This window comes from Pholcus phalangioides, unplaced genomic scaffold, assembly GCF_987345545.1.
Source record: "Pholcus phalangioides strain wild (caught in Gottingen) unplaced genomic scaffold, Ppha-v1.0 ptg000015l_1, whole genome shotgun sequence".
Lineage (NCBI taxonomy): Eukaryota > Metazoa > Arthropoda > Arachnida > Araneae > Pholcidae > Pholcus > Pholcus phalangioides.
Window position 1 is genome coordinate 73,523,192 of NW_028301608.1, and position 25,662 is coordinate 73,548,853.

The 25,662-nt window shown below is 37.7% G+C and overlaps 1 protein-coding gene across 2 annotated transcripts in view; it reads left to right on the forward strand.

The window, feature by feature from the left end:
* The window catches only part of Hpd (4-hydroxyphenylpyruvate dioxygenase), a 489,423-nt gene that overhangs the window by 447,275 nt on the left and 16,486 nt on the right, over positions 1–25,662 (forward strand). The window contains exons 10-11 of one of the 2 annotated variants that reach the window (XM_089244272.1): positions 16,555–16,626; positions 17,489–17,605. The exons of the other annotated variant lie outside the window; for it this stretch is intronic. Coding sequence (XP_089100398.1) covers positions 16,555–16,626; positions 17,489–17,605 — 189 coding nt within the window. The remainder of the gene's footprint in view (positions 1–16,554; positions 16,627–17,488; positions 17,606–25,662) is intronic. 2 annotated transcript variants of the gene reach the window in all.

Consider the following 25,662-nt stretch of genomic DNA (forward strand, 5'->3'; position numbering starts at 1 on the left):
TGTGTACTTTTCACGCACAAAAAAATCAACATCAGTATTAAGACCACAAATTGGTGCATTCATTTGATCATTTTTGTCGCACCACGGTCATTTTCTGCACACGAGGGCTAATTAGACCGGGACCTACAATTTATTGCCGATTCCGAACGGCAGGCTTGTTTTTTATACTCGTCGAGGGGTTGGTGCGCTAACCCCTCGATGGGGGACTCCCTGCGGTAGCAATTTTTGCTGCTGTCAAGTCGCCGTTTTTTGTTGTACCCCTGTGTCAGGAAAGTTTTCTGACAAGGACGAACTGGGTATCGAACTCGCGATACCTCTAAACATCCTTTGGTACTTTAGGCGAGCATCTTATCGACCGGGCTACCGCGCCCCTATTGGTGCATTCCGATAATTACTTACTCTGGTTAATCCTTTATCTAGCATACAGCTTCCCAACCTTTTTTTGTCCCATCGGCCCCTTCTTCAGAAATGTTTTGCTCACATCGCCTCCCCCCCCGCCCAACGCAATCTAACCCATAGGATCCTATGTCATTCCACTTAGCTTCTACCGCCCCCTGGATCATTCCATCGATCCCCAGGGAGCGTTAACGCGCACGTTGGGAATCACTGATCTAACACATTATGAAAAACTGAAGTAATCACCAAGTAGGCCTACATTTTTCTAATTAAAGAAAAGATTTTCTCAAAAAATTACTGGAATGAGTGTTACTAAAATCGAATTAATTAACCTGTTACTTTAAAAAGTACCGTCAGTACTATACTCATAGTAAGTACTATTCTGCAATACCGTAGGACGGCTCACACCAGGACAATAAAATTAAAAAGATTGAAAAATGTTAATATGAATATAATATTTCTAAAATTTGAAACGAAAAAAATAATAATGTATGTCGAGTAATTCGTCGAGCGTTGAATCATCATCTTCAAGCTGACGCTCCGAAGCCGGGTACGTGATCATGTACAACAGATACTACTACTACTTCACCAACTCTGGCCATATCGCTATTTACTGTCATTAATGAGATGGGTTGGAAATGAAGGTGCTGTCTATCGGTGGTCGAGTTCGTTAGGGAAAATATCTTATCTATATCCTCCCTCGGATTCGAACCCAGGACCGTGACAGCAATCTTCACGGTGGTAGGCGAGCATCTTACCACCACGCCACTCGGGCACTACAACAGGTACTGGGAAAGACGCGTGATCCGCTACTTTCGACCAATCACGGGCCTCGGGTCACGTGCTATCAAGAAAGAATACTGGAAAATACTGAGTTTTGGCAGCAGTTGAAGAGAAGCACTTGACATGAAAACACGTAATAAAGTTTCTGTGTTTTGCCCCGGGAGGGCCCCGAGCAGTTCATGACGGCCCAACTTGCAATTACCATGATGACTTCTTCCACCAACGCAATTCGCTCGCCTATAATAATCCAGTAATGTTCAACCAATGAACCACATCCTACCGTCGTAAATTTCCAGTGATAATTCTTCCACTAACGCATTACGTCCGCGTAATTATCCAGTAATGTGCATCAGATCGACAGCATTTCATCATCGAAAGGCTTACGGTGATGATCACCGATGGACAGCATCTCTACCGAACGAATTCCTAGTAATGATCACTCAATCCTGGCATATCCTCATCGAAAATTGACTAAACGTGTGCACTTGAAGTTGTGTTGTATGTGTTCCGAGGCCACTTCTGAGTCAACACCCGCTATATGAATACGGCGATATCTGGATAAGTTACAATTTTTTGATTGTTCCTTTTTGGTTGGGGGTCCCAACAGTAGCCGAATTAAAATGCAAAATTTTAAATGATTATACAATTGTGATAATTGTCTAAAGTCGCACCTAACATTTCATTTATTTTAGATGGTTGAATAATCGATAATACATGGTTCGAACGGTTAAAAATATGCAACGCCTGTAAAAAAAAAAAATTAGTATAGGCTAATTATTTGGTTTTCAACGGCAACTTGAATAAGATATAAACGAATTAAACACTTCATTTCAGTTTTAATCTGTCTGTCTAGCGGCCATTCAATGTGTTTGAGTGTTTTTGTTCTTGAGTCATTTAACTCTTTCCTTCTCTCTCTCTGTCAGCCTTAACTCTTTCCCTTGCACGGCCATCCCATTTGAACCTGGGTGTCAAATATCATCTTATTGCACAAATGGTGCCGAGACCAGCCCCTAATTAGAACAATAATGTGAAGTTAAGGGCCAAAAATGAATAATAGTAATATCATAGTGATAAAATGCATGTTTTTGTTGAAAATGTTTTTTGTTAAGGTTAATTGGTCGTTGGGTCGTGATCCTAATCATTATTTTGGATATGATGGGTTGTATTTTGAATGTTAATGTGGTATATTAATCATATATTTCATTTTGGGTAATTATATTTGTATATTTGAAAATTTTTGAGTTTAAAATTTTGGAGGGGACACATTATTGGGATAAATATACAAGGGTATTTCAGAATTTGTGTGAGATATATAAACAAAAGGTAATTGGTTAAGGTATATACAAAAAAAATTATTACCTAAAATGGACAACCTGTAGCAGGAGCATTTATGCCCCAATCATCCCTCAATTTTTTTCAAATTCACGCTCTGCCTGTATTTCAAGGTAGGAATAGCGCCATCTCAGTGAAGGAATTTGTGGATCGCATCAAAGATGCCGCCACGATTTACAAATGGACTGAAGAGGAGAAATTGTATGCCATTAAAGATAGGCTGCAGACCGAAGCCCGACGGTATTTCGTGGAGATAGACCCCGACAAACAAACATTCATCGACATTGTCGATAATTTGCAAAAACAATTTTGCACCAAGTTATCACCTCAGGCAGCGCTGATGGGCGATTATAGCCTGCTGACGATGCCAAAGCGATGAACCTGTTGAAAGGCAACAGGTTCATCGCTTTGGCAGATGTTAAGAGTAAGAGTTTAGACTTAGGCACAGACCCAGCTGTAGCTGAGGCACAGAGACAACATATGTTCACTCATATGTTGATGACCAACATCCATCACGAAATCTTTCGGGGAGTGCTCTCCAAGAACTCCAAAACCCTCAAGGAGGTGAAGGAGGCTGCGCTAATAGGCTGCATGGCGCACGTACCAGTTTAATAGCTGTAACCCTTTCTTAGTGAACCCCCTTCTCCTCAAAAAGTATTTCATGTAGCTACGCGTAACCCACAAGAGAGTCACTTGGAGCAATTGACCAGCCAGCTCAGAATTCTGTCTGAAAGGTCGAGAGCCTTGAGAAGAGGAACCAACAGGGTCCTGCTCCTAATGAAAATAGGCTAGGGCCATGCTACAGATGTGGCAAAATGGGGCACATACAAAAAACGTGCAGAGTTAGCCTGCCCAAACGTCCTTTAAACTAGCTAAGGGGACCGAGCTTCCTCAGGCTTCGGCACAAACTCCCCAAATCGAGGAAATTTTGATGCAACATGAAACGGTCTGGTCTGCTCACAATTGAGGTAAAAGTATAAGGTGTTATTATGACTGCACTAGTAGACTCTGGAGCATCGCTCAATTTAATTTGTGATAGTGAAATTTTAAATAATGTTGAAACAATGGACTGTAATATAAGAATAAAAACTGTCGCAAGTCAGTCAGTGCAAGTGTCAAAAAGGGTTGTACTACAAGTGTACATTGGGGGCAGACCATACTCTGTATCATTATATGTAACATCATTGCCCTTATCACCAAATTTTGGGATTAATTCTAGGAGATAAATTTTTAAAAAGAATCGTTGTATAACCGACTATGTGAACCGATCTCTCCGGATCAGTGGTGAAATATGTCACTGGGTCGGCTCGAGTTCTGATAGAGGTAGCCATGTTGTAAATCATGTAGACATAAAAAATTCGTATGGGTACTTGAATAGAAAAGTGGATGTCCAACCCTTTTCCCAACAACTGGTCAAATTAAAAGAAAAGCTCAGTACTGACTTGTTTATGGCTGAGGCAACTAACGCTGACCGAAAGGTTTGTTTTGTGGTCAAAGCCGTGTGCAAGTCCACCCAAGAGTCATTCCCAGTTGTAATTTTGAACCCTACGGATCAAGTCTTGCATCTCAATAAGCTCGCCAAGCTTGTAACATGCTCACCCTTAATGTCAAATAATAACTTCCTTGAAGTTTTTATGTGGAGGCTGAACAACTGGGGGGAATGTGAAGAAGCAGACTTGAGTTGGGATCAGGAATTTGATCTTTCACATTTAGACATGGATACTCGACATAAGTTGTGTAATTTCTTGGGGGCTAATAAGCGAGTTTTTTCTAAAAATCAGTGACTGACCTCCCTGGCTGTAACACCATTCTGCACAAGATACCCCTGATTGATGACCTCCCTGTGAAGTGTAGACCATGTAGGGTTCCTTATAATTTGAGAGATGAGATGAATAGCCAAATTGAAATCCTTTTGGAGGCTGGGATCTTAGAGCCCTCTACGTCAGCCTTTTCGGCGCCCATCACGCTGTTTCGAAAGAGTTCAGGAGAATATCCCTAGTAACTGATTTTCGTGCACTCAATGCCAAGGTAGTTCCGGATTCCTATCCACTACCCAACATCAATGAGGCAGTAGAAAAAATTTGGCCTCTGGAAAAAAATTTTCAACTCTCGACCTAACGAGTGGATTTTACCAACAAGCTTTTGCCCCTGAGGACAGACACAAATTAGCTGTTGCTACTCTAACAAGGGTCAGTGCCGTCTTAAGGCATGGGCCCACCCGGGCACGGCCCGGGGGCCTCACAAAAATAGGATCTGGTTGAGACTTTCGAAAATTTGCCTGGTAGGGCCTCAGAAAAATCATTTGGCCCGGGGGCCCATGTCGCTCTTAAGACGGCCCTGACAAGGGTTTGTTCCAATTCACTCGCACACCGTTTGGTCTAAGGACTAGTGTCAATTTATTTCAAAGACTAATGAATGTGGTTCTATCAGGTCTCGAACCCCTAAATGTAGGCAACTACATAGATGACATCATCATTAGCAGTGACAGCATCGAAAATCATTTCCCCAAGTTACAGGGAGTTTTTGATAGATTGATACAACATAATTTTTAAAACTGAAACCAGCTAAATGTAAATTTTTAACAGACTATTAAATATTTGGGTTTTGTGGTCAACAAGAGCAGTTTTCCCTGACAAGAAGAATTTGGAAATTGTCGACAAATTTAAGATCCCCAAATCTAAAAAAGATGTCAGGAGTTTTCTGGGTGCAGTTAATTATTACAGAAAATTTCTTCCATATTAAGAGAAGTAAGAGAAGTATAAACCTGACAAATTTAACAAAAGCAAAGAATAAATTTTTGTGGTCAGCTGAGGCTGAGGCAGACTTTCATGCGTTTGCCGGACAGTAATATAACAAAGCACTTGTTTTGTGACATTTCCACGGGACACATCCGTCCTTATATTCCAGAATCACACAGAAGACAAGCTTTTGAATCACTCCATACGCTTTCTCATCCAGGTATCAAAGCTACTACCAAGTTGGTTTCTCAACGCTTCATCTGGCGTAACATCAAAAAAGATTGTCAGGCGTGGACTAGAGCATGCATTGCATGCCAACGTTCTAAAGTTCACCGACACACTCGTTCCGCTCTGGCCGATTTCAAAGTACCGAACAATAGATATCAACACATCAATCGCGACATAGTTGGCCCATTGCCATTATGCCAAGGCTCACGGTACCTCCTAACGATAATAAGCAGATATTCCAGATGGATCGAAGCCGCACCTATGCCAGACCAAACTGCCGAAACAGTCGCCAAAGCCCTAATTGCGACCTGGTTTGCCAGATTTGGCATACCACAGAAGATGACCACAGACCAAGGAAGACAGTTTGAGTCACATTTTCCAAACCTTAAGCAGATACCTCGGATTCCAACATCACAAGACGAACGCATATCATCCTCAGGCGAATGGACTCATCGAGAGACAACACCGATCTCTGAAAGCTGCCCTAAGATGCCGAATCCAATCGCATGCAGCTTGGGTTGACGCTCTTCCATTAGCGCTACTAGGCCTGACATTTTGGCAATGTCTGCTGTCATTGCGACCTTGTGAGTTCGGAAGCGGAGAAGAAGTGTGGCAATATCGTCTTGCAATGTTGGTCCTACACGACCTCTCTACACGAGGACACCAAAAGCTTGCTTGCTGCAGTTAAAAAAGTATCCAGCTGCGTTCCTGTATGTACCGTAAACCTTGCAACATACATACTGATGTACAGGGCCACAACGACATGCGTGGTCAGCCGGGGCAAGCACACATTTTGGCGCCCCCTTTTAATATTGAAAGAGAGATGAAAGGATAATATTTGCGCACCCCTCTGGCTCGGAGTTCGGGGCATCAGTCCAGTCATTCCCATCTTAACGCATGGGCCCGGGGGCCTCAAGAGAAGAGAGGCCTCACAAAAATGAGATCCGGATGAAATTTTCTAGGATTTACCAATTTGGGTCTCCGCTCCGGAAAACCACTTGGCCCGGGGGCCCATGATACTCTTAAGACGGGCCTGGCATTAGTCCCGCCTGCTTTGCCCTAGTTGCGGCCGTGGTGCCGTTTGTACAGGATGTTAAGCGCGCCGGGATAGCAAGTTCGGAGGGGCGGCAAATTTTAGTAATTTTAGGAACTTTAAATTATATCGTGAAAAAGGCAGAGGAATTCGAATAGCCAGCACGTGGTAAGCTTTAAATTTCCCCCGTCCTATCCATTAGGATATGCGGTAATATTTGTAGATCAGACGTCGAGCCCAACACGAGAGGAATTGGGCTGGGGCGACTTGCTCCAGTATAATCTGTAAACTAATATATTTCTTTTATTTTAATTCTATCCCCATCATTAGGCCCCCACTCTACCTCGTGACGGAAAAAATGTTAACCATAAAACCCCGCTTTACAGTTTTTACATAGCGGGGGTAGTAAATTACTTTATTTGTCAAAACAAAATTAAAATTAACATATTTACAAATATTTACATACTTCTTACATACTTACATACTTACGTGTGGGTAAGTCTATTACATAATATAAATATTTACATTTCTACCTTCTACTACCTAATTTTGGTAGTTTGTCCCTGCCTTAAGTCTATTTATCTCTTTTATATATAAATACAGTTTACAATTCATTCCCAAACATGAGTGATCTATATGTCCAACTTCTCTTTTCTATTCTTATTCAGTTCTACACAATTAACACATTACGTCTGACTTTTAAAGTCTGTCTTCTTATGGTCTTTTGCCCCACAATTTTTGCACCTTCCCAGGTCCTTGCAGTTTTTGGCTAAATGCCTAAACTTCCAGCATTGTAGTGGTTTCAAATACTCCTTTAGTCTATACCTTTGCCATCCACAGAATACAGCTCCCGCCTCAATAAGTTTTGAGAATTCACTTGGTCCCACTTGAATAATCCAATTAACTCCTCTTATAGTCTGATATTTTGAAATAATTTTAACTTTACTTTCCCCAACTTCTAAGTTCTCTTTTATCGAGGCAAGCAGCTCCCCATCCGTGACCTCTTTATCTATAGCTTCCACCAAAATCTTTGGACTTCTCCCCATGATCTTTTCTACTTCTTATTTTTCTTTTAATTTCGCACTCCTAAATTCTTCCGCTATCTTCTGCAGTTCTTCACCGCTCTGTGTTTTCACTATAACCATTCCTGGTTTTGCAGTCCAATGACCCTTCAACCTTACTCTTATTGACTATGGGTCAAAATCTTTTTTGAGTGTCTCTAGAGTGTTATCAGTTTCACATCTCGAGGTTTAATTCTAATTAAATTTCTTGTTTTTTGCTTCCTTTCTTCTACAATTCGTGTTTTCCCTTTTCCTTTCTTTCCTCTACAAATGATTTTGGACTACTATCTCTTTGTTTTATATCTAGTCCTGTTCTAGCCATTTTTAATATATTACAATACTTTTCATAATAATACGGAACACCTCCTCTAAATCTACTTTTGATTTCTCAACCATTATTTGTGTTTGTTCTCCTACTTCAAGTAAGCCAATTTCAGTCAAACTTCTATTAAGCATCCCATACAGATGGGTTAACCTAATCAAGTCCAACTCCTCTTCCTCTATACCTTCTTTAACTAATTCATCTACTTCCTCTTGTATCGATCTATAAAGGCTTTCTTGCAGTTTATCAGTCATTTCTCTTCTTGCTGTTATCTCTTCTAAATAAATCTCTGATGTTTTTTCAACATCCTTGATCCTTTTTTTATTTCCGAACAGATCTTGAATTTTGTCTTTACTTAACAACTGCTTTCTTAATCTAACATTTTCCTCAATTTCCTTTTCCAGAAGATCTTTATTTTTTGTTTGGGTCGTGGTCTCGACTATCCTTCCTTTAATTCTCTCCATTTCATCAGCATGAATTCTCTATAAGTCTATTCATTTCTTCCATATGTGAACTTTCCATTTCTTTTACTATTTCCTTCCTTACATAATATGGTCTTGAATGTAAAGCTTCAATTCGCATTTTTTCTAATTCTGTTGTCAATTCAACAATTTCTAAATTCTTACTATCCAACTGATTTTTCAAATCATAAATTTCTCCTTCTAGCTTTAACTTTTCCTCTTCTCTAGCTGTACTTATTTCCAGCATCCTACTTGTCTCACTTTCTTGTTCAACTCTTGCATCCCATTGACTACTCGTCCTTCTCTTAAGTTCTTTATTCTGATCCATTAGATCCTCTCACTTTCCTAAGTTCCAAGACTTCTTTATTAACTTCATCTTGTACCTTAGCTACTTGCGTCAACTCCTCCAGCAATTTTTTTGTGTTTATCCACAACTCATCTTTCTTTATTTTGGACAGGTGCCCCATTTTACTCTAATTTCCTCTTCAAATTTCTTTACTCTTCTACTAGCCTTCATCTGCAAACCCTGGGGCAGTGCCACTTGCACTACTTTCTTCCTGACTTGACATTTTAATTTTTTGTTGTGTGAATTATCGTTACCGACTATGCGCCACCTCCCCCGTTGGCTGGCACAAGTGCCACCCGGCCCAAACACGAGGAGGTGGGGGTAGGTTTCCCTATTTATGTTCTAGATAAATATCGTTTCTGTGGTCTTTCCAATATATAGGTAATATTTTCTATTGGTAGCAGCACTCCTTATAAATTTTAGCTTCTATAAATTTTCGTTATACTAGAAGATATATGGCGCTTGGGCCTAGCGACCTTATGGCCTTACCAGCACGTGGTAAAGCCATAAATATGTCTGCAAACGGATTTAATAAATACAAATACAAATACAACGCCACAACAGGCAAAATGCCCAACGAGGTGGCTGATAAAAAGATGCCCATAAAAATATGGATGTCATATGTTTCAAAAATACAGCAACCCAATTAAAAATGCAATTAACACAAATTACAAACAATATATACACATGATAAAATATTATACAATGCCCATAAAGAATACTTATGGTTGTCTTATTCTAAGAATGGATAGCTTCTCGATTTACCCCAACATGTTTATCGTATTTCTTTTTAAACGTGTCAATTGTGTTACAATTTACTACCTCCGGGGGTAAGCTATTCCATTTATTAACAACCCTATTGGAGAAAAATTCCCTGCGACACCATAACCTTGCATTGTCCCTCACCAATCGATCGAGCATTGATAATAAGCGATAATAAGAAGCATTTAAATGATTTCGTAAGAAGGACATTACGTTCCCTTCGTGGCATCGCACCCATCTGGAAAAAATCATCTGATAACTGATCGGTAAAAATGATAAAGAAGTTTTTCGATTACCACGGTTCTTTGTGTTCATCAGAACGAATCCGCTAATGATCCATTGATGGGTGTTCTTAGTTACAGCGTTATATCATGATTGAATAAATAAATAAATTAAAAATATATATATATATTGTCCAGTGCTTGTCAAATTTTTTGTTAGCCAATGACCCTTTGCACCATAATTTCTTCTCGTGCTGCCCCTTCCCCCCTCTTTCCCCAGGACCTTCTACCCTCATCCAAGAGAGAGACTCTTTCTTCTTGTTGAATTGACTTTAATTAAAGCGAAATTTATTGCACAAATATATGTTAAAAAAATGTTGGTCGCTCGAACTCCCTGGCACAGGTTCGGATCCAAAAGGGAAGGGGATCAATCCCTCGCTAAGTCTCGGAACAGTACGTCTGTGTATAATATATATGAGACGTTGCAATCATCAATATTTTCATGAGGTTTTCTTTTTATCCCATTTTTGACTAACGTTGCGTTTGTGCGATGCTTTGTTTAATATTTTTTTCAGATATTTTTCACATAAACGTTTTCATGAAATGAATATTTTTTGGAACTAAAAGGTCTAACGAGTAGTAGGTCATAGTGTTTTTTTAAAATTCGTTTACAATGAAATTTGATTTTTTTAGAGTTTTTAAAACATCAAATTCCCAAATTTCATTCCGATTTTCTATCTGAATTTTTTTTCCTATCAACAGAAATAATTTTTTCCTTAATTTTTTTTGTCACATGGGGTTTTACAAAATTATAATTATTATGAATAATTCCATTAATTAAAATTTAGTTAATTGGAAATTTACTTTAATTACAGAGAAAAACGTGCTAAATTCATCTCCTATTTTTGAAACTTCAAAAATATGTTATTTGAATAGCCAGTCATCATATATAAAAAAAATTGTGCGATTTGGTCACGAATTGTGTAAGAGCGGTCAAAAATAGGTTAACATGTCAGTCGTCTTTCTTTAACTCCGAATTAATTTCAAACTGCAAATATTGTTACAGAAAATTAAATAATTTAATTTCCTGAAAATTTTTATTAGTATATACAGTAAAACCTCTCTTTTGCGGACACCGACAGGACTAAAAAATTCGTCCGTGAAGGAGGGGTGACCGTTAATGAGGGGTTTGAAATACATACCTATATATATTATGCAACTGCAAATTATTATTTGGCCGTAAAAGAGGGGGGTGTCCGTTAAGAGGGGTTTTACTGCAATGCAACTAATGAGCACGAATTTGCATGATAATCGTAGCCAGCTTGGCGAAAATAACTTAGCCATTCCCGAGATGTCACGTGACATTAGAAAATAAAAAACTCCGGTTGCTAACAGTAGTGTGTTCCACGCGAAATTCCACGGTTGCTGATAAGATCAACCACACCAGCCGAACCGTAGTGTGCAGTTAGCCATACCCCAACTGTCCACAAAATGTGGATTTTCTCGGTTGAAAAAACCGCCGTCAGCGGTTGCGGGGTTGTATCTCTGCGCTGACAATAAAACTATAGATGATGCCTTTCCCCCAACCTCAACCGCGCAACAGTCAAATCGGCCATTGGACCCGTTATTTATGGCCAGTGGTAAAAACCTCTGGCAGTCCTATTACAACGATTTAGTATGTGTTCTCAGAAATGAACGGAATATTTTACATTATGCGTGGTAAATCTCAGCGACTAATCAGTGAAGCACCTGCTGTATACAGAAAATAGTGTGTTTTGAATCGGTAATCAAGGTGCGCATAACTACTGGTGATAACTCGAATAATGTTTTCTTTGCAAAAACGCAGTGCGAGTTTCCGTTTTGATTATTTTTTCAGTGTCGTATTTTTCATTTGCCCAAATGTTAGGTTCACAAATCTAAATTTTTGTTTAAAAAAAGCAGAAAAGTAAGTTTTAGAGTAGAAAAATTGCGATCAAAGTTTTGAAATTTATCAAGTTACACAATTTAACATAAGCATCTATCGTGAATATACCGAAAAGTGTTTCGCCCAAAAATGAACAATTTTCTGCTCTTTGGCGGACTTTTTTATGGTGAGTTACAATATAGACAATTTTTTTTATATTACCTTTCTAGCTAAGATTAAATACAAAGTTCTATCGTAAAATATATTTTACACTAATTAAGTTATTAAAAAAGTGCTAATAAATAAGTGCTGCGTGGATGTCAGCACAAAAAAATTCCATTGCCCACTATGAATGAAAACTTCGTATTTTTACACACTATGTTAAAATAGAATTGAATATTAAGACATTTCGATTGATTTGTGATCAATCTAATTTTTTAATGAGGTAGAGGCGCCGAAATGAAGAAACCATTGAGGGGGCTGAAAGTTACCATTTGTCCCGTAGATACGGGCTCAAGCCCTTATGCAGGAGAGTTAGTGGAGTGGAGCGTTGCATTGTATATTGATTATTGGTGGCTCTGCCACCTCGTAAAATATATTGGGGCGCTCAAACAGCCTCAGTAACCAGGTTCCGGCGTTGAAGCAATGGGGATGTTCTGACTTCTGCACGTTATTAATATAAGTACATTACCGAAAAAAAATGTTGCATCACTCCGCAAGATAATAATGGATTCAATTCATTCAACGGGTTTTAATTAATTAAAAGGGTTTAAATTTATTATTCAATTAAAGAAGGGCCTAATTGATTAAATGGGTTTTTAATTAAATAATTAGCTCGCAATCAAAAGGTAATTGGTGTTTTATTAATTATTAATTTATGAACGAGTAAGCTATTCCAGACCGGACCGTAGCCTCATAGAAATTTGATTAATAACCAAACCTACCCCCAATCTTGCACACGTAAACGGAACTATCGTGTTCAAACCTTTTCAACAGATGATGGCAGCTTCGCGATTATCCCAACCGTTAAAAAAAATGTGAATTTTCTCGGTTGCAAAAACCGCTGCCAGCGGTTGCGGTTGTATTGTGCGCTGACAGAATAAAACTATAGATGGTGCTTTCCCCCCCCCCCAACCTCAACCGCCTGCAATCGCACCGCAGTCAGTTCTCGGCCTTAACCTCCTCAATCTTTCTCTTTTATCAAAGCTTCCCATGACTAACATACTCGGCATTTTAGATCCTCTGTTATACTTTAATTGCACTACTTAAATAAAGGGATTCTATTTCTACTTAAATGGCCGTCATCTATTCTCAATATTGTCTATATATCTTGAAATTTGTCTTTCATTCGTTAGTCCTCTGTATTTTCTACGATTCACCGCTTTCTCTCCAAGACACCCCCTCCCTGGACGATCCTTCTTGCCCAGGGCACCCCTGGAATACAACCGGCCAGATGCTTTGTGACAGTAACTATAAGGGATTCCCTATTTGAATTGCGACTGCTCCATCGGTCTGTGATTGTATTTCTTTTAATGCGGACTAAGTTAACACCGGCTTGAACAAAGCTTCTTTATCGACATGACGCCACTTACTTTAAACCAAGTACACGTCTACCATCCATAGACAATAATTCTTATTTGCGTTCCTTTTATTCGATTATTTGTACCTTGTACCATAGTATATCGGTTACTGCTGCCTGCTTTATCGGCGCCTGGAGACCTACAACTCTTTATAATTGAATCCAAAATATCAAATTTAAATACTCCGAAATATCAAATTTAAATACTCCAAAATATCAAATTTAAATACTCCAAAATATCAAATTTTAATACTCCAAAATATCAAATTTTAATACTCCAAAATATCAAATTTAAATACTCCAAAACTATCAATTTTAAATAATTACTATATTTTCCATTTTAACTATAGCACAGCTAGTTAGCAGCAGTTAATAGACGAAACGTCCGCTTCTAAAAAACCTCGAACACGGCATAACAGTGCGAAAGATATGGATTCTATTATAAAAATCAGGATTGTTAAAATTATTGAAAATTGAGGGAAGAAAAAATTAGTGAAAAATTTCAGAAATGATAATTCAAAATTTAGAAACAATCACACAATTAATAAAAATTCAGAATCTATGAAAATCCCGAAATTAATGAAAAATATTTCTGCGGCATTGAAAAATCAGCGTTAGAATTGAAAAATAAAAGTCGCTGGCCCGTGAGACCAAAGAATACGAGAACCTACTGGTCCGCAGGCATCATGACTGGTCCTCTAAACAAAATCTGTTCTAAATAATAATTATCATTATTAATTATATTTAATTTTCCCAAACATATTGGCATTTAAAAGAGTGATACACCACCGAGGGGAGGGAGTGCAAAAGCCATAAAAACCCAGTGCGGATCGGTGATTTTCCCACAGGAGATTCTTCCGCGATCAGTGTATCACCGCGAGGAGGGGGACGCGAAGTTTTTTGCCACTGGTCCGCGGACCACTATAATTTTTTTCTCAACGCTGAAAATAATCCCATAATTAATGAAAATTTAAAACTATTGAAAAGGCAAAATTAATGAGAAAAACAATTCCACAAAGTGTTTAATAAAAATTAGAATAAAGAAATTAGAAAATTTTCAGCATTAATGAGAATAATTCCGGAATAAATGAAAGAAATGATTCATTATATCGCCCTTTCAGAAGAAATAGAGTCGAATCTCCCCTAACGGACACCTTCTATTAGCAGACACTTTCCTGGTTCCCGGTGCCATGGAATAGGGCTTTAATATATTTCACTTCCCGTTAGTGGACACTCTCGATAGCTGATAGTAAAATCAGACGAACTTTAATTCTTTTCACAACTCTAATTTATTCATTTTTGTTCGTAAATCGAGAAGTTATCATATTCAACGGTGATTATGTATAATCTCAAGCTCGTATTGGTAAATATGATTATCCGACAATTAATTACTCGATTAACCAAACCAGGAACTATGGTCCACGATGGTAATTCCGAATGGTAATGTTAGTTTTATATGCACATGTTGATATGTGTGAAGAAAGTCAACATACAAGACTGAGAATGTTTTTACCGTGTCTATCGTATTATAATTTTCTTCAATTTTTATTGCAAAATACGTGCAGTGCGCGTATCATGTACGGGGAAAAATAATTAATTGGTCTAATGAAGAAAATAAAAAGGTTATATATTTTTTCCATATATTCATCAAACTTTCCATTTTTATTTGGGAATTATGCATAATCGCAGGTGATAGTGAAAAGAGATTTTGTGAAATTTCAAATCAAACCTTTATTGAGACAATTGGTGATTATGTGTATAATTACCGCACCGGTGTTCACTTTAGTAACAGTTCACTTTAGTTCACAGTAACATATACATTTTAACATTAACATTTATAGGAACTAATTGCACCAAACTCAAACGTCGTATAAATGTGAAGGTCGTATAAACGAGGTTCCGCTATACATCGTACTTCTCCATTAGCGGACAAAATTTTTGGTCCCATGGGAGTCCGTTATCGAGAGGTTCTACTGTAATTCACTTCGTTCAATTTTTTTCAATCAGGATGATGCAGAGTTTGCATCATCCTGAGAGAGTTTGCTCTCTCATCGTCAAATACAATTTTTTTCCACAGTTTTATTGATAAATTTTATGTATAAGTCACACTTTCCCGGAAGCACTTTCTCCTGGATGCTATCTTAAAAACCCGCGAATGTTCAACTTTAAGCGCTGCCTTCTGATGAAAGCCCCCAAAGTTCATATTCACCAAATTTCTAACTCAAAACTTATTATCCTGTTAGCCAGGATTTAATTTCCTGAGGTCAAAAGAAAAATATTCTACAGTGAGAAAAACAGCCCACACATTAGTGGCACCAGGGTCTTAAATCGATAACTTTGATTTTTATTACTTCAAACGAGAATGCGAACTACATCTCATGATTATTTATTTTAGGGGAAAAACCACCTGCAGAGTATGAAGAATCACACACGTAGGACACGAAAATTTACGGCTAGGGAGCAGCGCCACGAATGCGTGCACACAAGCCAAGCGTAGCCGAGTTTCTCAGTTCGCGCTATCATGATTTTGTGGACTACAAAAGAGCGTGCTGTTCGGGAGTCGCGAACGCTGCACGTGACTTAATTTGCTCCTTTCTTTAGGCTGCGCTCATAGCGGAGCGAAGAGGTATAAGTTGCAAGAATTGCCACTAGGAATAACAAAATGCATAGGAGTGGAGGAAGTGATGTCCGCAAATAGTAAAAGAAGATGGGGAAAGGAAAATGACCTGAGGGGTTCTGAAATTTAAGGGCATGATGATGATCCCTCTGCAGAAGAGGGAAAGGAAAAAAAAAGGAGAACTGGACCAATCAGCAGACAGTTTAAATCAGCAGATCAAGGTGACAACAAAAAGGTTTGTTCAAATCACGCACCTCGTTGAGTGGCCTCTTTCTTTCTTTTGCCTCGCTTTTCGTGTATGTGCGATATAGAGCAAAACAATACAATTGTTTCCGTCGCTAGTCTCTATTATGCACTCCCGTACGTCTTGGTCGCCGCACTATGTGCACGGCCTTAGTCACCATGAAATGTACTGCCTTGTATGGATTTAGTCAGCACTTTCTGAAGACACTCTTCTCTGAGGTATGCTTTTTCAGGGAATAAAGTTTGTGAGTTATTATACCTTCTTGAAAACTATTCTATATTTTGTATCTTTTAAACAAGCAGAGGCGAGATCACAGAGACACCTACAGAGAGCGATACTACTCTTTATTCTCCATAACATCAACCATAACAACTCCCTCGTTGTCATACAAGCAACTCTAAACTCTCCGAGATATATACGGCTTTGACTTTAAATAGACTTACTTATTTTAAAATACACACACGTATATATATATAATAAAAACATTCACAATGTTTGTATCCAACTGTAATGTTTCTTTCCCCCTAGGAGTACGTTGATTATTATGGAGGAGCCGGTATACAACACATCGCTCTAAACACGAGTGACATCATTTCATCAGTGAGTTTTTGAATTTCGTTTCACTTCTGATCGACGTTGATTGTAGTAAAGTAAAAAGGGGCATACAATGTTTTCATAAGTTTCAAATGAACAGGTGATCGTTCTTATACAGCAGTATTCATGATGGGTTCACACTACTCGTTCTCATCGGGGGAACTCGTCTGGCTTTTGCTTCGGTTCGTTTGTCTCCATCCACACTACTTCAGTTGCTCGTGATGCATTGGCACGGGAGTCGAGCATCTGTAAGCAATCATCTGATAAGGGAACAGAAATGATAAGCGCAACAGACATGACTCGGACGACTCGACATGAACCTTTTTGGTGAAAGGGAAAGTGGGATTTTCTTATGTTTGATATAAACGAGATTCGGGACATTTGATTAACTAGGAAATAATATTAAGAGATGTTTTTTTTTCTCAGTATAAGAAATGTTTGTGTCATTTTACCATCGTAAATAAACATCAGTGTCTGCAAACATGTGTCTGGTTGAGAAGCAACGGAAACAAAATGTATCCTCAGTAAGACGGCTTTTACTTAAGACGGATGTGGTGTTGATACTATAAGGAAACAAAAATTAGATAATCAGATATGTATGCAGAAGGACACCACAAAGTTGTGTTGTTAAGGCTAACCAATAAGTTGAGCGTCTGGACTCACCGACTGGTCTGATGGGAATTGTTTATGTCGTGAGCTTAGCCAGTCACACGGGTACAAATCCGAGAACGAGTGGAGTAGTAGAGAGTATACTTTTAAATTTTTTTTCATGTACGGTTTCCCGTTCGAGAAAAAAACCCACTTCTCAATACAATGGACCATAACAATTTGGAATACATAATTCATATTATTACTGTTTTTATTTTAGATTAAAAATCTCAGATTACGGGGTATGGAATTTCTTTCTGTCCCAAGCACATACTACGAAACATTGCAGGAGAATCTCAGATATTCTAAAGTAAAGATCAAGGAAGACATGAAGCAGGTAAAAGTATTTTTTTTTTTTTTTTTTTTTTTTTTTTGAACGTCGAATAATCATACACTTCTTGTGCCTCAAAGGTGAAAGCATCATATCTTTTTTCCACAACGCTGGCATGATGATTGCTGAGATTTCCAAACTGTGCTCCTCGATACACTGAGTGCTCTGCGGAGAAAATTAATAAATCATATTTAAAAAATAAATAAATCATTTTTTAAGATAGCTATTTCAAAAATTTGCATTTATTGTAGGTTAAAGCTGGAAGCTATCTTCGTTTTGAATCAACGAAAGCAAATGTTGTTTTCAATATGATAAAATGCATCTGGGATTTTGTTATCGAATTAAACTGCATTTATCCAACCAGAGCGCTGACTGGTGAAATAACAATGGAAATTTTTCACCCACTGGTGAAAAATTGTTCGTTCAAGCTAAAATTTCCATGTTGTGTATATTTTTATCTTTATTATTAATTTTCCTTAATATCTGTACTACTGATTGGCTGTAACTATAGACACGTGGGAACCTTCTAATTTATTATTGTGAATGTGGTCTATAGAGTCCTTTACTACTGCCATTTCGGCTTTACACACTGTACTAAAATTTGGCAGAGAACATGGGACCCATATTTCAGAAATCAATACAACAGAAAAGCAAGGGAGGTCAAAAAAGACATAACTGAATGTATAAATGGCAGATTTTCACAATGGGTGGAAGAAGCCACGCCAGAGGATGGAACACTTTACCAGATTTATCATAAGATGAAAATTAAAAAGGGAAAATTACCACCAATAAAAAATGGCAAGTTAATATATGGAGACGCTGAGAAAGCAAACGAATTTGATGGTATGTATGAAAAACAATTTATACCAAAGAGGACAATTTCCCAAAATTTCGTTAATAATATAGAAAGACAAGTACAAAATTATCTGACAGGCAAAATTCCACCGGACAACATGGTCTTTAGACAATAAATAATAAAAATAACAGGGCCACAATAAAAGAAATTGAAGAGAATATGGCCAAAATCAAGCCAAAAAAAAACAGCAGGGTATGATGGTACCACATCAAATGCAGTAAAATGCTTACACCAAATATAATAATATCAATAACGAACATCTTTAATCTATTAATGGAAATAGCCTACTTTCCCAAAATATGGAAAAAAGCGGCCATTATAAAAGTCATTCCAAAAATGGGGAAGCTAACAGCAGAGCAGCTAGCTCATATAGACCAATAGTGTTATTACCACATAAGTTGTTTGAGAAATCCATCATAGCAAGAATAGTAGAGACAACGATCAGAAACAATTTGGGAAGAGTCGAGCAATTTGGTTTCAAATCACATCATGGTACATGTCACCAACTTTTACGAATAACAGAATATGTGCAAAAAGCAAGAATACATAAAAAATACACAGCAGCAGTCGTTTTAGATTATAGCAAAGCATTTGACTGCATATGGAGAAAAGGACTGATTTACAAAATGATAACGATAGGTTATCCACCAATCATTAAAAAATTTCTAACATCATACTTTTCAGATAGAACATTTCAAGTCCAAATAGGTGAGGAAAAATCCAGATTAGGTAAAATAAGAGCTGGAAAAAATCAAGGATTGAATTTGGGTTGCTATATACACAATATCTTTATGGACGATTATCCGGAAACAAGCAATGGACTTTTAGGGATTTATGCTGATGATGTAATTATAATGAAATCAAATGATGATCCACAAATAGCTCTCACAGAGTTACAAGATGAAATACACAAGATCGGGAGATGGAATCATTTCAACAGAGTCAAATTAAATCTAGAGAATTGTAAATTCGTCAGGTTCATAACAAGAAAATTGCCACAATATACATCTACAAAAATCAAAGAACACACAATATACCCAAAGCATGATATTAAATACCTTGGGATATATGTGGATACAAGACTGAATTTCAGAAAATATACATCAAACAGAATTGTTAATGCAACGATAAATATGAATCAAATTGCAAAACTCTGCAATCCAAGGACAAAATTAAGTCTAAAAAATAAAATCATGATGTATACCCAAATTATTCGTCCATCTGTATATGTATATGATACTGTATGCAGCTCCAGCATGGGTATATACATGCAAGGGTAACATGTATACTCTACAGGTCTTCCAAAATAAAATCTTAAGAAGATTCACTCTCTGGAGCTCCCAGATACTTCAAAATTTCAGAGCTGCACAGAGAACTTTGGTATAAATACTGGTGATAAATCAGTGTATAAATACGTGAAAAGAACATCAAAAAACTTTACGACAAATTAGAGAATTCAGGTATTGACCACTTTCATGATATCGTGGCATATAATCACGATGAACGGCTACGACACCTAAGGCCAAAAAATGTACTGATGATACGCTACAGAAACGAATTCTCGATACCACAGACAATAAGGTAGGTATAGAATACACAATAAGGACTGGCAATGTAAGATAGGATTTCTGAACTGAAAATGGAGGGAATCAAGTATTTCTATTTTAGCCATGTTTTTTTCCAATATAAAAACAAAGATTTGGTAGGATTTTAGAAATATTTTTCTTCATAATAATTACAAGATTGTAATTTCCAAGTTTCCTCTTGATGTTTCTCAAATGAACAAAACTTCTGATAAATTTTTCAGTAATCTTGTGGAACCTATTTATTACCATATATTTTTACTGGTACTGATAAAAAATGAACATAAACTGCTCATATGAAAACATCTAGAGACTTTTTGTTGTAATTAATAATATAATTTCTCTTATAAGTAATGAAAGACTTTTTACTTTCTTAAAATGTATAATTTGTAATACTAAAATGTATAATATTCATAGTTTTTTAGAATAAACATCCGAAAATGTACATAAATCATGGAACCTATTTTTCCTTATGTAAAAAAGTACACATAGTGGTGTTGAATTTTGATATCTTAAAAAGAGAAGGTAATAATTTTGAACATAATTAGCACCATTATTTAGTATTATGTAGCATCTAGAAAAGTAAAAATTGATGTATACATAAGCTTTTTTGATGGAGGCTTTTGTTGTAAATATCCAGAAAAGTTTTTGAAATGCATAATTGGCATTATCTCTAATTTTTGGAACATATAAATTACAATGTAAATAATGAACCTATTTATCTTCCAAGTATTTGCATCTAATGATATATCATTTAGAATCTTATAAGAATATTGTTACACCTGGAACCTATTTACTCGCATTTAATCAATATATATTTTTGAATTTAGAAATTTTTTTGAATGATAATCAGATTCGAAAGGGATCATGAACCCAAGATTTTTTTGAAAAGTCAAAGTTTTTTTCGATAAGGAAAAGATAAACCCGATCCTGCGTGTAATGACTGAATGCGCAAATAGGGCATTAAAACTTAAAACCTTTAAAATAAATTAAATTAAATTGGTATGATTATAATTTTTCACACCTTTTTCCTGGGGGAGTCTGCAAATGGCAAAATTTTTTTTTTATGGAATAGACTGGGGGGTGGGGGATTACTCCTTAAAATTTTTTTCATTGTGATCACGCCAATAGTAATCCCCATGATGAAAGAGATGTAGGCCCTTAAATAATTTATTGGGTCTGGCGCTCTGCATCACTGTTCACGGTCATACACTGTACTGCAATCGTTCAGTCGAGTCATGTCTTCATAGATATTTATTTATTTTGAGCCATTTGTGTATATTGAATGGATGCTTTATCGGTTTCATTTTTGCTCCATTCTTTTCTTAGTCTCTGCCGAGGAGGTATATGGCAATTTTTATTATCTATGGATTATTTTTATTATCTATGCGATACAGCTTCCTAATATGTTTTCTTCAACTGAGTTATTTTGTAATTTTTTTATCAAATTTTGTAGCTTGGGTGGTATCCCTGCCAACACCTGCATAGCATCGTTAGATACAGTCTTGCAGCATTTAGTTATGAATTTTAGCATTTTCCTCTCTGTGTTATTATCAATTTTTCCTTTTGGCATCTTTGGTCGTTGAACCAAATTTCATGATCATAGATGATGACTTTCTGTATACATTCATTGTAAATTTTTTCTTTAAAATCTCTGCTATTATTCCCAACTGACTCTCGTTTTCTGAGTAATTTTTTTCTTCTCAGTTGATTTCCTTTGGATATAGTGAAGATGATCTGTCCAGGTAAAGTTTTTATTTATTAGAATACCGAGGTATTTCATTGGGGTCACATACATTAGAGCTTTGCCTCCCATTTTGATGGAGAGGGTATGCTTTTTACTTTCCCTCTTTCCTTGCAGATAGTAAATACAATTGGATATGTTAAATTTAAGATCGAAATGCTCTCAGTGCTCCCATGCTCTCAATTTTTCTAAGATGTTTCTTGCCTTTGCAGTGCACTGGTTTGTAGCAGCGCCGCAACTAGATGTTTGGTCACCCGGGGTATGTGCGCATTTTAACTTCCCCTTGTAATGTTGGAGAGATTTGAGAATAAAATTTGCGCTCCTCTGGGGTTCAACGCCCGGGGTACGAGATCCGCCTGCTCCCCCCCCCCCCCAGTTGCGGCCCTGGTTTGCAGCGTTCACCGTTAAAGCAATTATGAAATCATCTGCATAAGCTTGGAGTTTTGTCGTTTTAACTCTAGGTTCTTTCAGTATCTCGTTAGCAGCAAGATTCCACGGCGATGGGCCCAATATGGGCCCAATGGGCCCCTGTGGAACTCCAATGTTATATTTTTTATACTTTTTTTATATTTCACTCCAGTATTTTCTATCCTTTGGATCATAGTTTCCCAACGTTTTTTGTCCCGTCGCCCCCTCCTTCAGAAATATTTTTCTTTCATCACCCCCAACGCAATCTAACCTATAGAATCCCGTAGCTTCTACCGCCCCCTGGAACATTCCATCGCCCCCCGGGGGCATTAACGCCTACGTTGGGAATCACTGCTCTAGATATAGTTGAACAAAATCCTTTTAAGGTATTCCGGTATTTCAAGTCCTATTATTAATTTCTTAATTTTCTGAGTGTTAGTGGAGTTGAAGGCGTTTGTGATGTCCAGTACAAGTTAATCTGCCTTTTTGGAAATTTTCTATAACAGTATCTTTTATTCGTTGCAGGGCATCTATAGCACTAATGTTCTTAAAGAAGGCAAACTGTCTATCAGACATCTTTCCATTTTTCTCCAGATAAAACTCTATTCTATTCAGTATAAGCCTTTCAAAAGCCCTGTAACTTTGTTTACTTTTGGCATAATTTTTGGAGGTATGTGTCAATGTGTCCCGCATTTCGAAACCCCGATTTTACGTATGAGGTTTTTTGAATAGACGTCGTAATCATCATCAGCATCACTTTGAGGGACAGGCATAGGATGGTCCGTATAGAAATCAGTGTTAAAATTGCCGATTTTACTATAGAAATGCGGAAATTTAGTAGGGATTTCCGCCACATCAATAATTTTAAAAGTTGTATTTAATTCTCGATTTTTAAAATATTGAGTTCGCTTAGAGATACGAAGCCCAGAAAATTGAATATGAAGTAATTATCCGAACCTACTTTTGAGTTGGATACCCATGCAATAACCAGGCTCGTCATGCGGGGGGGGGGCGCCCCCCCTGGCTTTTGATAATACACTAAAAATGGTATATATACAAATACAAATACAACGCCACAACAGGCAAATTGCCCAACGAGGTGGCTGACTTAAGAACATCATGGATCACCGAGCCATTTTTTGAAGGCCCTACCTACTACTACTACACCACACGTGTACCCCCACACCCCCCCCCGCGGAACCCCCCAACGAATCGGTACATGAGGGAATGTGCGTGTACGTGTAGTGAAACCTGACGTGAAGTTTTTTTGTTGTTTCTTTGTAATGCTTGTTATGTGTAGTGCTGCCATCTGCCACTAGTTTTTCAAACTATGAGTGAAGTGTTATATTGAATTATTTATCGTTGTAGGACTGTTGCTCTCTGTGACGAGACTTTTTAACGGGGAGATCGGCTCGCATTTGCGCCTTGAAGTTGGGAACCACAGAAAACCAACTTCAGCCGACCACCACTGTGGGGTTCGAACCCGGATCCTCGCATCACGAGTCCGGGATATATATATATATATATACATACATTGAGTACATGTGCTTTGCACCCCCCCCCCCTGGAAAAAGTTTAAATGACGGCCCTGGGGCAATAACATTGATTTAAAATATTTATTTATATCTTTTTCGAATATGAAACTTGAAGTTTACGTCCCCTCTCTTATGAGGCTTTTTGAATAAACGTCATAATCATCATCATCATCACTTTAAGGGACAGACACAGGAGGATCCCCATAGAAATCAATGTTCAAATTGCCGATTCCCTCTAAATGCGGAAATTTCGTGAGATTTTCCGCCACATCAATAATTTTAAAAATTCGATTGAATTCTAGATTTTTTAATTATTGAGTTCGTTTATAGCAGTGTTTCCCAAAGTGTTCAATACCGCCCACTGATGGGTGCTGGAATGGTCCAGGGGCAGTGGCGTCGGAGCCGGGGGTTGCTGTGGGTACTCGATCACTCACAGAATTGATTGAGAAATAAAAATCTCCTACATATATAGATTTCTCATTTTTTTCGCAAATATCGAACATGAAAAACAGAAAAATTGAAAAGAAAAACTGCTTGTTTCCCTCCTATGCGTCTTGAATCTTATACAAATACAAATACAACGCCACAACAGGCAAATTGCCCAACGAGGTGACTGACTTAATAGCATCATGGATCCCCTACCCACTACCGCTACACCACACATGCACCCCCCCCCCGCGGAACCCCCCAACGAATCGGTACATGCGGGAATGTGCGTGTACGTGTAGTGCAACCTGACGTAAAGTTTGTTTCTGTGTAATGCTTGTTATGTGTAGTGCTGTCATCTGCCCCCAGTTTTACCAACTACGAGTGAAGTGTTATGGTTGAATGATTTACCGTTGTAGGACTGGAGTCTCTTGTTTCAAAACACATTGATATGGCCTATGGCCTTTAAGGTACAGTCCCACGAGAATGGGCTAGGGGACCTTTGGTAAGATAATTAAAGTTAAAGATAATAAAAGTCTTTGTCGGGATCCGTGGTCGTCTCAGGCCTCGGGGAAGCAATAATTTTTATGGCTTTCAATACAAAGGCAGCGGAACGAGAGTCTTCCTTTGAAAATGACCGAACAAGTACGGATTACTTCACGCCGGTTCTGGTTTTTGCGATTTATGTCCAACAAAGACTTTTATTATCTTTAGACTTTTATTAACTTTATTTACCTTACCAAGGGTCCCCTAGCAAACTCTCGTGGGACTGTACCTTTACGGTCCCATAAAGGATGGCCCCACCCTTCTTTCTTACAATTTTTGCTTGTGTGAAAAATTCACGGTTTTTGCCTGAGGGATGGAGGGAAGAATAATCTCCTGTGTATTATAACACCCTTGGATGGAGGGTATCCAGACACCATATGTTTTAGCAGGGGCATTGGAATCCGGGGTTGCTGTGGCTGCTTGAATATCTACAGGTTACTTGAATACAAAGGTTAAACGGAAACCTTTTACTGATTACTTTCGTGAAAAAGCTAACAAATTTTTTTTTTCACTCTGTATGTCTTGTACTATCTACACACGTGTCCAATAGTTATTTGGACGGTCAAGCACCTATACTCTGTTCGTTCTAACTTGGGTCCTGATGCAAATAAAAGCACGTGTGCGATGCCCAAAATGATTGGTTGAAGAACATTTCACCTTTTCTTACTGTGCAACACCACCAAAAATGTAGTCCTTTGTCGTTTGTCCCTCATACCATAAAATACCTCATAATTTTTATTTTTTTTAAATATTTATTCCATATTATTTCAAAGTTATCTGGAAGACGGGGAAAAATATTTTTTAAAGATCGGTCAAAGCGTTTTTGCTGCTATGTCTTCAGGGTGGGTGTTGACAGGATACGCCTTTCTCACTCAAACATTACCGTCCTCTTTTTAAACGGAAGTTTCATTTAATTATTATTATTCCTATTCGCTGACAGATTTGGTATTATACACTTGTATACG